The sequence below is a fragment of the Octopus sinensis genome, linkage group LG10 (assembly GCF_006345805.1).
Source record: "Octopus sinensis linkage group LG10, ASM634580v1, whole genome shotgun sequence".
Taxonomy (NCBI): Eukaryota; Metazoa; Mollusca; class Cephalopoda; order Octopoda; family Octopodidae; genus Octopus; species Octopus sinensis.
In genome coordinates this window covers 51,165,096-51,180,857 of record NC_043006.1, presented here as the reverse complement: position 1 = coordinate 51,180,857, position 15,762 = coordinate 51,165,096, and the positions used below count along the sequence as shown (strand labels likewise).

At 36.9% G+C, this 15,762-nt stretch overlaps 1 protein-coding gene across 1 annotated transcript; it reads left to right on the top strand.

Moving 5' to 3' along the window:
* The first annotated feature begins 336 nt into the window (after window positions 1–336).
* On the top strand, window positions 337–8,651 carry LOC115216365 (tubulin alpha chain-like). Its single transcript, XM_029785631.2, has 3 exons — window positions 337–495; window positions 7,135–7,357; window positions 7,463–8,651. The coding sequence occupies exons 1-3, from the start codon at window positions 493–495 to the stop codon at window positions 8,590–8,592; spliced, it is 1,356 nt and encodes a 451-aa protein (XP_029641491.1). The 5' UTR covers window positions 337–492; the 3' UTR covers window positions 8,593–8,651.
* Window positions 8,652–15,762: the final 7,111 nt, after the last annotated feature.

Below are 15,762 nucleotides of genomic sequence, written 5' to 3'. Positions count from 1 at the left end.
TATGTGTGTCGCTGCCTGTGTATGAGTCAAAACCACTGAACATAAATAAAAAACAGAGAATGCAAATGAGAGAAGGATGAATAGAGAAGAGGAGGAGATAAAGGACACTTGGCTAGGAATCTACTCTATTGTATAGCGCAGTGGTTTTTTTAAAAGAGTGGCGGTTAGAGTAGTAGTGATAGAAAGAGGAGCAGTTTGAGGAGTGGCAATATGTGTATGTGTATGTGTGTGTCTGGGTACGTCTGTGTATGTGCGTATCTGTCTCTTTCACATACATAAACTCACACACATACACACAAGTATTTGTACGTTTGTGTGTGTGTGTGTGTATATATATATATATAAAGAGAACACAGACTCAGCCGTTGTAAGTCAGTCTTTGACCTCACGTAGGGTACATCAAATCCGTGTGAGTGCACATCGCTCTGAGACATTAAGAACATATAACAAACCACTTTAATTTCGAGTATATAAAGAAAAACACTTATCAACATGGTAAGTTAGTTTTATCTTTTTAAAAATATAGATTTCTTTCGAGTTATAAATTGTTTCTAGAGAAGATACGTTCTTTCTAATTAACATTTATATCTAGAGTTGAAACAAATATTTTTTCGAAGATATTGGTATACCCGCAAACAAATTCTTCAGATTTTCGAAATATGGGGTGAGACTTCTAGCAAAATGTAACAGCTTATGTACCGTTGTTCTGGTTAAGCAAGTTTATGCTTTCATATTAGCTTTTAAAATTAACGATGAAGTAGTTATAGCACAGGTTTATAGCTTTATGTTTTATAGAGTGTATGTGCGTGCATATACACACACATACATATATACATACATACATACATACATACATGCATACACAGGCGTATGTGCGTACATGCATACGTACATACATACATACACACATGTATGCATACATACACACATACATACGTACATATATATGACGAACTAAATGTTACTTTCTTAGATGCAGCACGGACTTTGTCAGTGAACAGGTCGCGGATTTTAGCGACGAAAATATTTTGACAAATTAAACTTAGATGTTGAAGTGAATCGAACGGCTTTTGTGTGTTTCTTAAATGGCTTACAAACACCTTCCACACGGCAATTGTTTTCGTTTCAGCACACGATTTCAGATCAAATTACTTGCTATGCGAGTACATCTCCGATGAAGTAGTTATTGTACTTTTAATACTTTCAAATACTTAACGCGTACACTCATATACCCATATGTTTACGTAATAATCGTATATATTATTGAATTTTATCATCTGGTAATTGTAATAATAGATGTTTAGCCCTAGGTCAATATGTGATCAACGATCTTCATAATCATCCCCCTCATAGTTCTTGCTTGGGGGATCTGAGATTTTGGCTGTTATGTTCAGCAAGCATTTAAAGTGATATTGTAAGAGGTTCCCCTCTACGTTAAATTGTAATTGTTGGTGATTAGTTATCCATGTTTCTTTCTAATTTCATATCCCGTTCGAGACCACTTTGCATCTTCATTCCTCCGAGCTTGGTAAAAAAAAAAAGTAGCTACTTGAGTATAATAATTCAACTATATACGCTAAAAGACTTTATTCCAGCTTGGCGACAATCATTGACAACTCCTCAAAAGAAGAAAATTGATTAACTAGATATGATCCATTGAAGAAGTAGCTGTCAAATCTTAACTCCTGCACTGAGAAAAACAAAAGAAAATTAAATGGTTTTTGATCAGTGGTTGTCAAATGGTGTGCCGCGGATTAAAAAAAAAAAAAAATTTAAACTTTAGAAATCCATATTAATGCTTGAACATTTTGGTAAACATGCTATGATTAATAAAATAAGGTCAGAAATAGTATTCTTTATATTTCTGATTTCTTTTCTATCTTAAAACAACTGTAACTTTACATGCGAAGTGCGTTAAAATTTTTATGTCTAGTGCGCCGGAAAGTGAAAAAGATTAAGAATCACTGTCTCATGATGATTTATCAGATACTAAAAGACTTAGTGGTTACGGTTGGAATGCTTTTTGATCAAAAGTTTTCTTATCCAAGGATGTTCTGGGCTGTCAACGCATTTTCTTTATCGAAAATATGTAGTTTCGAAATAACCCCTCCCCTGCCCTTATCTAACCCCCGTTTGAATTCGGGCACAATGTTTCGAACATCAGGTTCAGCATTTGAAATCGCTTGGATTTGGTATTTCCTTCGCATAAATATGAAGAATACCTTTTTATTTTTTGCTTGCGAAGCGAATTTTTTAAGAAAGCAACTATACGCTTTTAAACAGACATATTTTATACACTTCCAATAAAAACGAAATGACAGCGATGTTTCGCTCAAGAAAGTAATGTAGAACTTTATGGTTAAGAACGAAAAAATTGCAAATTCTGCCATGCTTTAACAAATAAATTGGCGAAATCCAAAGAAATTTCCGAATGCTCAATTCTACATTTTAAATGCTTTTCAACTGCCTACTAGGCGCGGAACTGGTTATTCAACGTCACTCCTTTTTTCCTTTGAGAGAAAGATTGCTGCTTTTTCTAGCAGAGTATTTAGGGGTTACAATGTAGCATCGATTCTCAGCCTTTTACCATGTGAATACATTTTAGCAAATCAGTTTTGGTTTTCAAAAGTTTTAAAAGTAAAAGATCTTTCGTCTTATTACACCGCAACTTGAAGGCTCTTTTATTGGCCTTGAGACCTGGCGTTTCATCCGTGACTATCACGTCTATCTTTCTATGATAGCATAGCATAATTGAATGTGCCATAAAGACTTGATTTGGCTTTAATGCTAAAGTATGTATGTGATTGCCTATATATATATATATATATAGCCTTGGTAGTATATATATATATATAGCCTTAAATCAAAAAGTATTCTAACTTATGCCGACTTTTATATTGATTTAAGACTCAGTTGTAAGGTTTAATTACAGGAAAACTTGAGTGCTTTGTATAGCGGGTCTAGCTTTAAAATTTTCAGTTACAAGTCGGCCAATGAGTAGACTTGTGATCAGACATTCCAGTCTTTTTATTTTAGAAATACCCAGTTTAAAATACCTTAAGAAATATTGTCAATATTTCTAGCAGATCGAGTAACCATGTTGAGTTTGCCAAATTGGTTCTGATGAGTCATTAGAAGTTGGCGTATGTAGGATTTAATTAAAAGCAAAGCCAATAGCAGCTAGCAACATGATCTCATGTAGCCCAGGAAGATGAGATCATCAGTACAGTAGCTGCTACTAAGCTTGTGAAGATTTGGTTAGCTTAACCTCGTGCCTAGGAATTGTATTTCTGCGCGCGTGTGTAGTCGATTACTTGGTGGATAATTGTCACATTTTAGTGAATAAGAATAAATTACAATTGCTTCAAATATTCCTTCATATCCTGTGAATATTTATTGAAATACCGCTACTGGTTTTATTTAGACATTGTTAAACTAGTATTAAAAAAAGATCGACTTTCTACGCACCATCCTGTTCGTTTGTCACTTGTCTCTTTGTCACAAGTTGTCTCCTTGAATATATCTATTTTTACATTATATTGCTTATACTTTGTATGTGCCTATCCTATCCTTTCCTCTACAATTGAAACTCTTCACAGCTTTCGTTTTATCCATCACATGTCCTTCTTGCTTTAGTTTCTAACTTTGTCTAATCTCTTAAGTCTACTTAAATCTATTGTCTATAACGCTCTCTTCTGTAGTCTCTTAGCCAGCAGCCTTTTTTTTTCTTATATTTAATTTTAATTTTAGGTCATCTTTGATTAAGTAAGCTTTACAAAAATGACGTTTCTGCTGGGACAACCCTACCTTTTCTCCAGACTATTATTCAATGTTTTCTTCCACTTTCAAATATTTTACACTCGCTTTCTACGCAGCGTTAGTTGGGTAGCAAGGAGATTTGATAAAAGATTTAGTGGCATAACTTCAATTGGGTGCCCGTCCGATCACCTTTCTGAAAAATGCGTATAGGTTCATGATTTATGTTCAAATTTAGGAATTTTAAGAATTTCTTTACCAACTTCACTAGTTTCCATAACTTTTTTCTTCTGTATTTGACATCTCACAAACGCATTTCTTCAAAATGTCATTTAAAATTAATAAAAAGTTTTTAACAGAATCGTAATCTACACCTCACTTAACGAATCTGCAAAATTTTATTGAAAACTATGCGTTTTTCAGAAAGTTATAAAGTCAGACGCGTGTGGTGGTGGTGGTGGTGGGGGGCTATTTATAAGTAAGACTAAGCGACGGCGGAGAGACTCTTTTCATTGGCTTACTGTGTGAATCATTGCCCTTCCCATTACCTTGTTTCTTTTTTTAAGCTTGTTCTCACCTCTTCCCTTTCTGTTTGCCCTTTAGATTTCACTCATTGCTCTTTAATAAATTGTATCCCTACTATGCTCTGCCTCGTCATAAGCTATTTTCTCATCATTCCTTTCATCGCGAACTTTATTCTGTTTCTTTCCTCTCGTCAATTAACATTCCTCCTTTCTCTCTATCGTGTTTCTTTATCCTTCCACCTATTTCACTCTTATATTCTCTCTATCTTGTTTCGCACACGATTCATTTAGCAGGCAATCAGATTATCTTCGTCCTTACATTTTCGACTACCGCTTTCTGCTTCTCTCTATTCTGCTTAATGACGTAATGCCTTAAATTTCTTTCTTTTAATGAGCTCCGTTATTCACGCTTACATTTCGCTCAAAAACACGGAACTCTTGAGTTGAGCTAGTTTCCTCAAATACTCTTGTCTTTATTGCTTGCATTGCACATACACACGCACACATACTTCCTTCGCAACATTCTCTGTATGCCATTACGCAACTAATTTTACTTCAATAAGAATTCCATTCTGTTATTCCGATATTACACAATGCCTTCCATTCCATGAATACTTCCATATTTTTTTTGTTACGTTTAGAAGGACATTTGAAAGGGAGCTTTTAATGCAGAGATAGTTTTGCAAGTACTACTTAAAATGAGTGGACCCGACGCGCGGACCCGCGTTGTCAGTAGACTGACGCACGCATACGCGCAAGTCAGTGACACCAGCAATAAAATAAAAACCCTCCACATGTATAAATACGTGTAAACTGTAAATTGGGGTGGGGGTGGGGATTAGCGAGGGTGCGTGCGTTGGGTCCACTCCTTTTAAGTAGTACCGAGGTTGGGGAATTCATTCACATGGTCCTTTGATTATCTGCAATCTTTTCCGGCGCTGCTCGCCTTGGTTACAGTTGCATAAATTTCACTGTACTGTCTTAAATAAAATCATAAATTTTTAACGAGCTTGTTTAAAACATTATTTTGTCCACATTGTGTTGGACAAACTCTTTCAGTAGGTGCCGGATTTTGCTCATATTTATGTTGGACAGTGTTGTATTTGTCAGTCGGAGAAACACTTTTCCATGCTATCACGCATTGTACGCCTTTATTTGAGGCAGCATTTTTACGATTGGATGTTCTTCCTGTCGCTAATCTTATTGAAAAGCTGGACAAGTTAAAAATTTAGCAAAGGTAAAATGTTATTTGTGACTAGTTGTAATACTAAGGTGATGAGCATGGTATGCACATCCAACTATATGTTGTAGTTAGTATCCTCTGGAGATCTTTTCAGTTTGAAGGCCAGATTTTCTAGTTAACTAAATAATTTGAAACTTCGTATACTGGTAGAATGTGTCAAACGAAAACATTAATTTCAACTAGTTTTTTTGACAAAAATGTATTTTATAAGTTTAAACGTAGTTTAAATCTGCGAATTTTAACCAATCGTATTGTCTGTTTTCATTTGAAATTATTAGCTGCATAGTGTTACTGTGACGTAGACAGCTATTTTGTGAGTGGGTAAGCAGTAAGCAAACAGCTGTGGTAGATGTGGTTATCATGGCAGTGGTGGTGGTGGTGTAGTGGTGACAGTGGATGTGTATGATGGCAGCAATTATAGTGTTGGTGTTTTTGTAGAGGTGGTGGTGGTGGTGGCGGCAGTGGATGATGATGATAATGATGATGATAGTAGTAGTAGCATTGATTATGTTAGGGTGTCTCATGGATGGTAGTGTTGGTGTGTGTGTGTGTGTATGCATGGATCAAGACAGTTTGATTCAAATTCTGTGTTACTTATATATTCATACATACATATACATGTAGATGTATATAACATATATATATATTGTATGTAAACATCTTTTATATATATATAATGTATGCATCTATAATACACACATTATAAATATATACACATATATGCATATGCATTAGAATATGTGTGCATATGTTTGTATACATGTGTGTGTAGCTATTTAGGATCTACACACATTTTATATATACTCCACGAAGTTTACGATATAGCGGAGATGTTTACATTTTAGCTATTTATATGTTTACGTTAACTACGCCACAAAATAGCTGTTTACGTCACAGTAACAATATTTTGAGAGGCAGTAAATAATGAGGTCGAAAGAAAGAATGCCATTGGTTAAAATTCGAATTATTAAACAACGTTAAACTTAGAAATTACAATTCCGTTTTCATTTTGGTTTACAATTATGTTTTCTTTTGACACATTCTACCAGTATACGAAGTTTCAAATTGTTTAGTTAACTAGGAAAATCTGGCCTTCAAACTGAAAAGATCCATATAGGGATATATATATATATATATATATAATAAATAGATGAGTGTATTTTACCTTGTTAACAATTAACACGGAAAAATAAATAAATAGTTACCAGGGCAGCAAAACATATGTAGAAATTAAAAATACTTGTTTAAACCTGCGTTAACTCCATTTTTTATTTATATATATATATATAATAAAAAAATAAATAAATGCGCCCTTTTAAAACCTAGCCAGGCTCATGGGCCCGGTTTCTATGGTGTATGTGTTCGCCAGCTGAGTGGACTGGAGCAACGTGAAATGAAGTGTTTTGCTCAAGAACACAACGCGTCGCCCGGTCCAGGAATTGAAACCACAATCTTACGATCATGATGCTGACACCCTAACCACTAAGCCACGCGCCTCCACACACACACACACACACACACACACATATGTTATATAACAATATAGTTTAGTACATGTCTACAGGCTGGTTTATTGCAATGAAATCGTTTCTTTTTCTTTTTTTTCTCCAGAGGGAATGTATCAGTATTCATGTTGGACAGGCTGGAGTCCAGATTGGTAATGCCTGCTGGGAGCTCTATTGCTTGGAGCATGGAATCCAGCCAAATGGTGAGATGCCATCTGACAAGACTGTTGGTGGTAAAGATGATTCTTTCAATACCTTCTTCAGTGAAACAGGGTCTGGAAAACACGTCCCTAGGGCTGTTTTTGTAGACTTGGAACCCACTGTTGTTGGTGAGTATTTTCGAATGCATTTCTGTATCTTGCTGTTCTATTTTGGAAATTCTAATACCATTCAACCTTAGAACATTTTATTCAGATACTTTTTTTTACTTTCAGATGAGATTCGTACCGGTCAGTACAGACAACTTTTCCATCCCGAACAACTAGTCACAGGAAAGGAAGATGCAGCCAATAACTATGCCAGAGGTCATTATACTGTCGGAAAAGAACACATTGATTTAGTTCTTGACAGAATTCGCAAACTTGCTGACCAATGTACTGGCCTTCAAGGTTTCTTAATCTTCCACAGTTTCGGTGGTGGTACTGGTTCCGGATTCACATCTCTTCTTATGGAACGTCTCAGTGTTGACTATGGAAAGAAGTCTAAACTAGAATTCTCCATCTATCCTGCTCCTCAAGTAGCAACTGCTGTTGTAGAACCATACAATTCTATCCTGACTACCCATACCACTCTTGAGCACTCTGATTGTGCTTTCATGGTTGATAATGAAGCCATCTATGATATCTGCCGAAGAAATCTTGATATTGAAAGACCCAGCTACACTAACCTGAATCGTTTGATTGCTCAGGTTGTCAGTTCAATCACTGCCTCTCTGAGGTTTGATGGTGCTCTTAACGTTGATCTGACTGAGTTCCAGACCAACTTGGTACCTTATCCTAGGATCCATTTCCCATTGGCTACTTATGCACCAATCATTTCTGCTGAGAAAGCCTATCATGAACAACTGACTGTAGCTGAAGTAACGACTGCTTGCTTTGAACCAGCAAACCAGATGGTTAAGTGTGATCCACGTCATGGGAAATACATGGCATGCTGTATGTTGTACCGTGGTGATGTCGTACCAAAAGATGTCAACGCTGCCATTGCAACTATCAAGACGAAGAGAACAATCCAGTTTGTTGATTGGTGTCCAACTGGCTTCAAGGTTGGTATCAACTACCAGCCACCAACTATTGTTCCAGGAGGTGATCTTGCTAAGGTTCAACGTGCTGTGTGCATGTTGAGCAACACCACAGCTGTTGCTGAAGCTTGGGCTCGCCTTGATCACAAGTTTGATCTGATGTATGCCAAACGTGCTTTCGTTCACTGGTATGTGGGAGAAGGTATGGAAGAAGGTGAGTTCTCTGAAGCTCGTGAGGATTTGGCAGCTCTGGAGAAAGACTATGAAGAGGTTGGAGTTGACACATATGCAGCTGAAGATGAAGCAGAAGATGAAGAATATTAAAATCTTGCTCAATGATAAAATGTAACGATAAATGCAAAAATTAAATTATAAGACCCTTATATTGTTTTGTATGACTTTTCATTAAATTATGCTGGTTCGTAATGTGGCAGAAACGTAATGGGAATGTACTCCTTGCTTAAATCAACGGCATTTGTCATGAAATCGGGTCAAAATTGAAAATGATTGAAATTGGTTAAGTCAACTTACATAGGGTTTAATGTAAGGTGCATGCATATACTGTTATTAATTTGTGAGCAAATTCGATCTAAAATATTTAAAATTTAGTTGCTCATCATACGAAGCTGGTTTACTGATCAGCTGAGATTTGATGCAAGGGAGACAACTGAAAAATTTCAACTAGGATGATGGTTAGTTTCCTGCTGAGTAAATCCTTGAGTATTTGTTGGTTCATAAAATGTTTCCAAAGGGGTTCTCATTGTCACAGTATGCAATGTATAGTTTTTAATAGCAACATAAAATCAATAAATGGTAGATTTTTTTCGTTAGTCCATAGTAAAGAGATAGTTACACTTAAATGTTTCATAATAGGAAGAAGTTGCCTGCAGGCTCTTTACTTAGGTTATAAGCATCTGTAAATATTTGTAGGAAATTAAGAGAGGAATCTAGTGGGTTAAGCCTGGAGAAAAATTTGGGTAGCATGTCTAATGTTGAGTGAGGGGCCATTGTAATAGTGATAGGAATGGCACAGAAATGATAGTTTAAAACCCTATCACAAAAAAAAAATGGAGAAAAATGAACCATTTCCATAATAGGTCAAGGTTGTTGGGCAGTAAATGAGGAAAAACAAAAGTGAATGGTTTATTTGGCTTCAGTCCACCTACATGGCATACTTATATAGATAAGCTTTTATAATTTAACTCACAATTTACACATTCAAGTTGGTCACTAAGAATCTTTTGAGTGAAGACAATGCCAAGCATATGTGAAAGTCCATCATCATAGTTTTATCGTCCACTTGCTTGCATGTCAGATAGGATTAGCTGAGGTGGATTTTCTACAGCTTCATGGAAGAAAGGACGGTTTCAAGATGATGGCACTGATTTACAACTGTTAAAGTTGAGGTCAAGGAGCCAAATGTATATGCACATACACATTTGACTTTTAGTTTCTGCCTATCAAATCCATCTAAGGCTGTGGTGTTAGCGATGCTATAGAAGACAACTAAGGTGTCTGCAGTAGGACAACTTAAAACTAGTTGGGAAACACTTCTAATGACAGTGATGCCTACTTATGCATAGATTAATCTTTCATACAATTGGTTTACGTTTTAATTTAGTAAATGAGTGTTTTGTGTGTGTACACTATGCATATGTTCATTGTAGAAATTGCAGAATTTAGGAAGGGAAGCCAATTTTTTGAAAACCCGAGTATTGCCGTGCATTTATGTAAATCTAGGTACTTTAAAAACTGCTTATGTTTAAAGTCATTCAATCGTCTGAACATCTTAGTCTCATTAGTCTATTATTACAAAAATCTTTCAATTATTTAATACACTTGTGAATTGTTGGCACGTTGCTTAAATTGATTTCAGTCTTACAAATCTGTTTTTCTTAACCTATGGTCAAGGGTAAAATTACAGTCCAAACCACATTCCTAGTTCCAAATGTTAGTTACCACTTACACCTTTGTCACTCTTTGTAAATATCCTTTCTGAGATTAGAAGAATTTTTGGACAGTAAGGGTTAGCTGTCTAGCATATGTGAATGCCTTGAGTAGAAAAGTGGAACCTATTTGATCTACAACAGGATCTTACATCTCTTGTATTCTGACAATAATTCTGTTTGTACTCAAAATTTATGACAGTGTATAAATACGTAACATTTATTTAAATGCACCTGTCGCAGTTTGTCAAGTTTTGCACTTTTGTGGTTGCAAAGTGTGGTCAATAGGAAGTTAAATATTTGTTGCATGAGATGTCTTCATACAAATTTGGCCATTGCATAAGAAGTCAAGATTATTCATCTCAGGCCCTTGGGTGAACGATCTAAGACCATATTTGCAATGTGGTGTGTCACTATGTGACACTGCTTAGACAGTTGCTTACCCAAGGATATTATTACATGGTCATCTTGAGACAGAAAATTCTGCAAAAGATATCTCCATGAAGTATATGCTGGAATAATCATAGAACATAGCATCAAACCATTTTCATTTCATTATGTGAGGGTGTGGATTAAAAAAAAAAATCAATTTCCAGCACTAACAAAACGGGAAAGACTTACATACTCCGGTCTTCATAGTCATCTTAAATGTTGTGTCAACATAAAGAAGGAAGAAATTTACATCATCTCTTAGGGTGACAGGCGATGACTGCAACAGTCTATGGCAGCCATTCAGGTTAAGTGATTAAGGAAAAATTAGATAGTTTTTCCAAACACAGTACTTATATTTTTTACACAGTATAATACAATTAGGGTAGTCTATCCCAGAATCCACAGTGCCTTCAGCTATTTGTTCTGGTTTAGAGGTTCTGTGTGTAAATCCTGCCGAGGTGAACTTCTCTTCATTCTCCCTGAAGTCGATAAAGTATGAGTATTAGTACCAATCAAATGCTGAGATGGATTTAATCAACTGTAAACAAGAAGCTGGCAGTTCTGTCTTGTCTTCAACTTTTGTTTTGCAAATACAACGCGTCAAACTGTATCAGCTGTTGCCTTTCCCTTGGGCAACATTAGTGGCATGGATAGGAAAGACATACTTGGGTAATTGCTGGTCTTGGCTTGCACCCCGGAGAAATATACATCAGTGTCTCTTCATTGTGCTTTACCAACAAGGACTGAAGCAAGATTTTCCAGAGGAAGATATCTAACGAATTATACAGAAGATATAAGAAAGGTGAAATTTGACTACTATTTCTTGGAAGTTGACCTCATAGGTTCCTTTTCGCTCGTATTAAATGTGAAATGGCCGAGTGGTTAAGGTGTTTGTTTACCTGTGTCAGGTACTTTTACTCGTAGGTAACTATTTTAGATTATCAAGGGTGGTATAGCCGACTTATTTGATATCTAGAGACACACCAATGTCAAGTCACAATTTTGGAAAATTTCCAAGAAGTAGAATATATTTACACAAGACACTGAGCGTAGTCGTCCAATGCTCTTCGTATAACTAACGACTTGCTGTTGAAAACAACGATTAAAGGATTCTACTAAGTGATCCCTCGGCTTGCTAGAAGTAGCAGCCAAATCTTATTCAAAGTACATCTTAGCGTCTTAGAGGAATGGACTTATTGATAAGGTTTTTCAAAGGACTTTCCATATGCTGCCGTAATAATGTCTGGGTACATTGCATAACGATTTTTTAAAAAATGGAAAAGCTCAAAAAACCAATTTTGGAGTAAAATAATGTTGCTAAATTCGGAGTTATTTCCTCTTTGCAAAGACAACGGTCATGCTTTATTCATTTAACACTAACATTACTTTATAGATAGATAAATTATCTTCAAATCCCAACCTACCGCCTTTAAATATGAAAGAACACTGAACGCTACTAGGACAACATTCTGTACCATATGCAATGACAACTGGTGTCTCACAGGGATCTGTTCTTGGTCTCCTGCTATATACATTAGTGAAACACGCCAACCTTGAAGCATGTTACTGCGTTAAAATATGCAGACAACATTAAACTATACTTAGAAATAAATAGAACGGATCTTATACGCTATTAATCATACCTGCAATGTGACCAGAAGAGATTGCAGCAGGTTGGCTGCAGACATGTACTATTATACATTCGGGGAGAGTAAAAACCTGTGTTTTACCAACTCCCTCACAACCTTAAGAGGTCTGATGGTGTCGTCGTCTTCTTCTTCTTCTTCTTCTTCTTCTTCTTCACGCCATTTGGCGCAAAGAATAATCTCTAATTCGAGCCTACTTTAAGCTAGGCTTAAATGCGTGTGGCAATTTGAAGATCCACCCACCACACGCGATAGACTGGCGGTTGCACAGGCACGAAAGCTACGTTGTTATCCTCATTCCGTAAACGGTGGCTTTTTAACGGGTGGAGTGCTGAACAATCCTGGGTACAGAGGATTCGCAATCTAGACTAGGGTTTGAAAATTTACCACACCATAGTGGGTTACACCATGGTTCCTCTGCTTTGTGGCAGAAGTAGGAAGAAAGTTGTGGTGAAAGAGTGCAGCGGGGTTCACCACCCCTCTCCACCGGAGCCTCGTGGAGCTTAGGTGTTTTTGCTCAATAAACACTCAATGCCCTGTATAGGAATCGAAACCGCGTTCTTACGACCGCGAGTCCGCTGCTCTAACCACTGGACCATTGCGCCTCCACTCTGCTGGTGTACGTGACCTAGGCAATCATGATCTGCGTTGGACAAACTACGTTTCTAAAATCACTAAAAAGACCGAAGGTATCTTAGCATCAATCAGGAGGACTTTTGTCAACCACTCATCAGTTATCTATTTAAAGCTATACATGGCTATGGTACGCCCATACTTTGCATTTCCAGTCTAAAACCAGCATCTTGTCAGAATATCAATCTGCTGGAAACTCAAAGAGACAAGCAACAAGACGAATAGCCACTGTCAGTCACTTATCACATCTGAACATATTGCTTCTCTGTATATCAACGCACTAAACTTTCGAAACCTAGCGGCTGACTTGATAGAAACCGGCAAGATTATCCATCACCACCACCACCACCATCGTTTAACGTCCGCTTTCCATGCTAGCATGGGTTGGACGATTTGACTGAGGACTGGCGAACCAGATGGCTGCACCAGGCTCCAATTAGATCTGGCAGAGTTTCTACAGCTGGGTGCCCTTCCTAACGCCAACCACTCCGAGAGTGTAGTGGGTGCTTTTACGTGCCACCGGCACGAGGGCCAGTCAGGCGATACTGGCAACGGCCACGAAAAAATCATGTTTTTTTACGTGTCACCTGCACACCGGCACAAGTGTCAGTAAGGCGACACTGGTAACGATCACGCTCGAATGGTGCTTTTTACGTGCTGCCGACACCTTGTCAAAAACAGCGTTGGTTACGTTTTTGAATTCAAAATCTCTCCTAATAATCAATATGAAATCAATATTAAAAAAAAAAAAAAAAAAAAAAACAGCACAGCACCCAGTTTTCGGAAACATTTTTTGATACTCAGTATTGTTGTAGCATGGAATAAACTATCCCTGATCATTAAATGTCAGGACACTACTTTCTTCAAAAATTCCATACTTCTCAAAATACGCTAACACTATTCCTTTTGTGCCAAGTAATCTTATATTTTATGGTTTTTAATGATTGATTGATTCTAGTTTCAGCTCATGAGCTGTGGCCATGCTGGGGCACGGTCACTTTTTTTTTTACTTATTCTTTTTTAGTCTAGGCACAATGCCAGTGCGTAACTGGTGCTTAATTTCCCGAAAGTATGAAAGGCTAAGTCGACCTCGGCGGAATTTGGACTCAGAACATAAACGAAATACTTATTTCTTTACTACCCACAAGGGGCTAAACATAGAGAGCACAAGCAAGGACAGACAAACGGATTAAGCCGATTATATCGACCTCAGTGCGTAACTAGTACTTATTTAATCGAGCCCGAAAGGATGAAAGGCAAAGTCGACCTCGGCGGAATTTGAACTCAGAACGTAGCGGCAGACGAAATACCTATTTCTTTACTACCCACAAGGGGCTAAACACAGAGAGGACAAACAAGGACAGACAAACGGATTAAGTCGATTATATCGACCTCAGTGCGTAACTGGTACTTATTTAATCGACCTCAAAAGGATGAAAGGCAAAGTCGATCTCGGCGGAATTTGAACTCAGAACGCAGCGGCAGACGAGATACCTATTTCTTTACATTTCGCTCGGCGTGCTAACGTTTCTGCCAGCTCGCTTTATTCTGTACTTATTGCTGTCTTCCTTTAGTTGGCTTATATGTCTGCTCTCTGTCCCACTCTTTAACCTTTTTCGACGAGTTACGCTGCACCTGACCATTGTAAACAATAAGCTCATAACTATATTATACAATTCATATTATATACACTTTTATATATTTCTAGTTCATATGTATTCCCGATCAGGATGTGTTCACTAACCATCAGCACAATAGAAGTTATCCCCCCTTCCCCTACCTTTATAGACCAGTGGTTCTCAACCGAGGTCCATATAAGATTATATTAAAATTTATGTACAAGTTGGTTATACTCCTGCAATACATGAACTATCTTAACAATTTTTTAATACAACCCCTTAAAATGTAAGATTTTATTTTAAACATCAATTGGTCATGAGGGTTCACTCGAGTAAAATAGGAATCAAAGATATCCGTAGGTAGAAAATGGTTGAGAACGACCATTATAGACCTACAATAATGCTGCGAAGCAAATGCATTCCACTAGCTTTTGCCCTCCACTTTCGAATTTAGTCTCTACTAAGGTCAAGTTTATTTTCAAATAAAATACCAACAAAATACTTGAAGCAACTCAGCTACTAGCTTCAAGCAATTCCTATTACTGGTTAGTGAAATAGTTTAAAGTCAAGAGGTTTTAAATTGAAATAAACAGTCATTCCAACTACTGGCCAACGTCACTGAAATAACCAAAATCTGATTTAAACAGAACAATCGCTTGTTTAAGCCTCCGGATAGTCTAGCTATGTTGGCGTTCCTGCTATGACCATATCCCTTTTTTACGACAATAGTGCGATTTGACTGTAATTTCTAGCACGTCTAGTGACCACATAAGTTCCCTCTTTTTGTCGTGATTGAGCAGGCCCATGAGCATCTGAAAGAGTAAATAAATAATCAAAAGCTTTCCAACCACGACATCCCGTGAGTTTGTATATTATGGTCATTGCAGTCCTTTTGTTTCTTTCTTTATTAAGAACCGTTGAATACATAATATATATATATATATATATATATAATATATATATATATATATATATATATATATATATATATACATACATACATATATCATGAAATTAGCATTAGCTTATCTCACGCACACACACACACACACATATGATATTTACCACGTGAACTACGATGAAAAAAATATGAGAAAGATATGGTATATAATTTTTTGTGTGCAGGGGTTCCTTGAGACATGCAATCTATTTTAAGGGTTACGCAAGGGTAAAAAAAAATTGAGAAGCACCGCATTAGAGGATCAGCTAGCTAAGAAA

Coding starts and splice junctions, on each gene's coding strand:
- LOC115216365 (XM_029785631.2), top strand. Junction 7,358..7,462: donor CTTGGAACCCACTGTTGTTG/GTGAGTATTTTC, acceptor TTTTACTTTCAG/ATGAGATTCGTACCGGTCAG.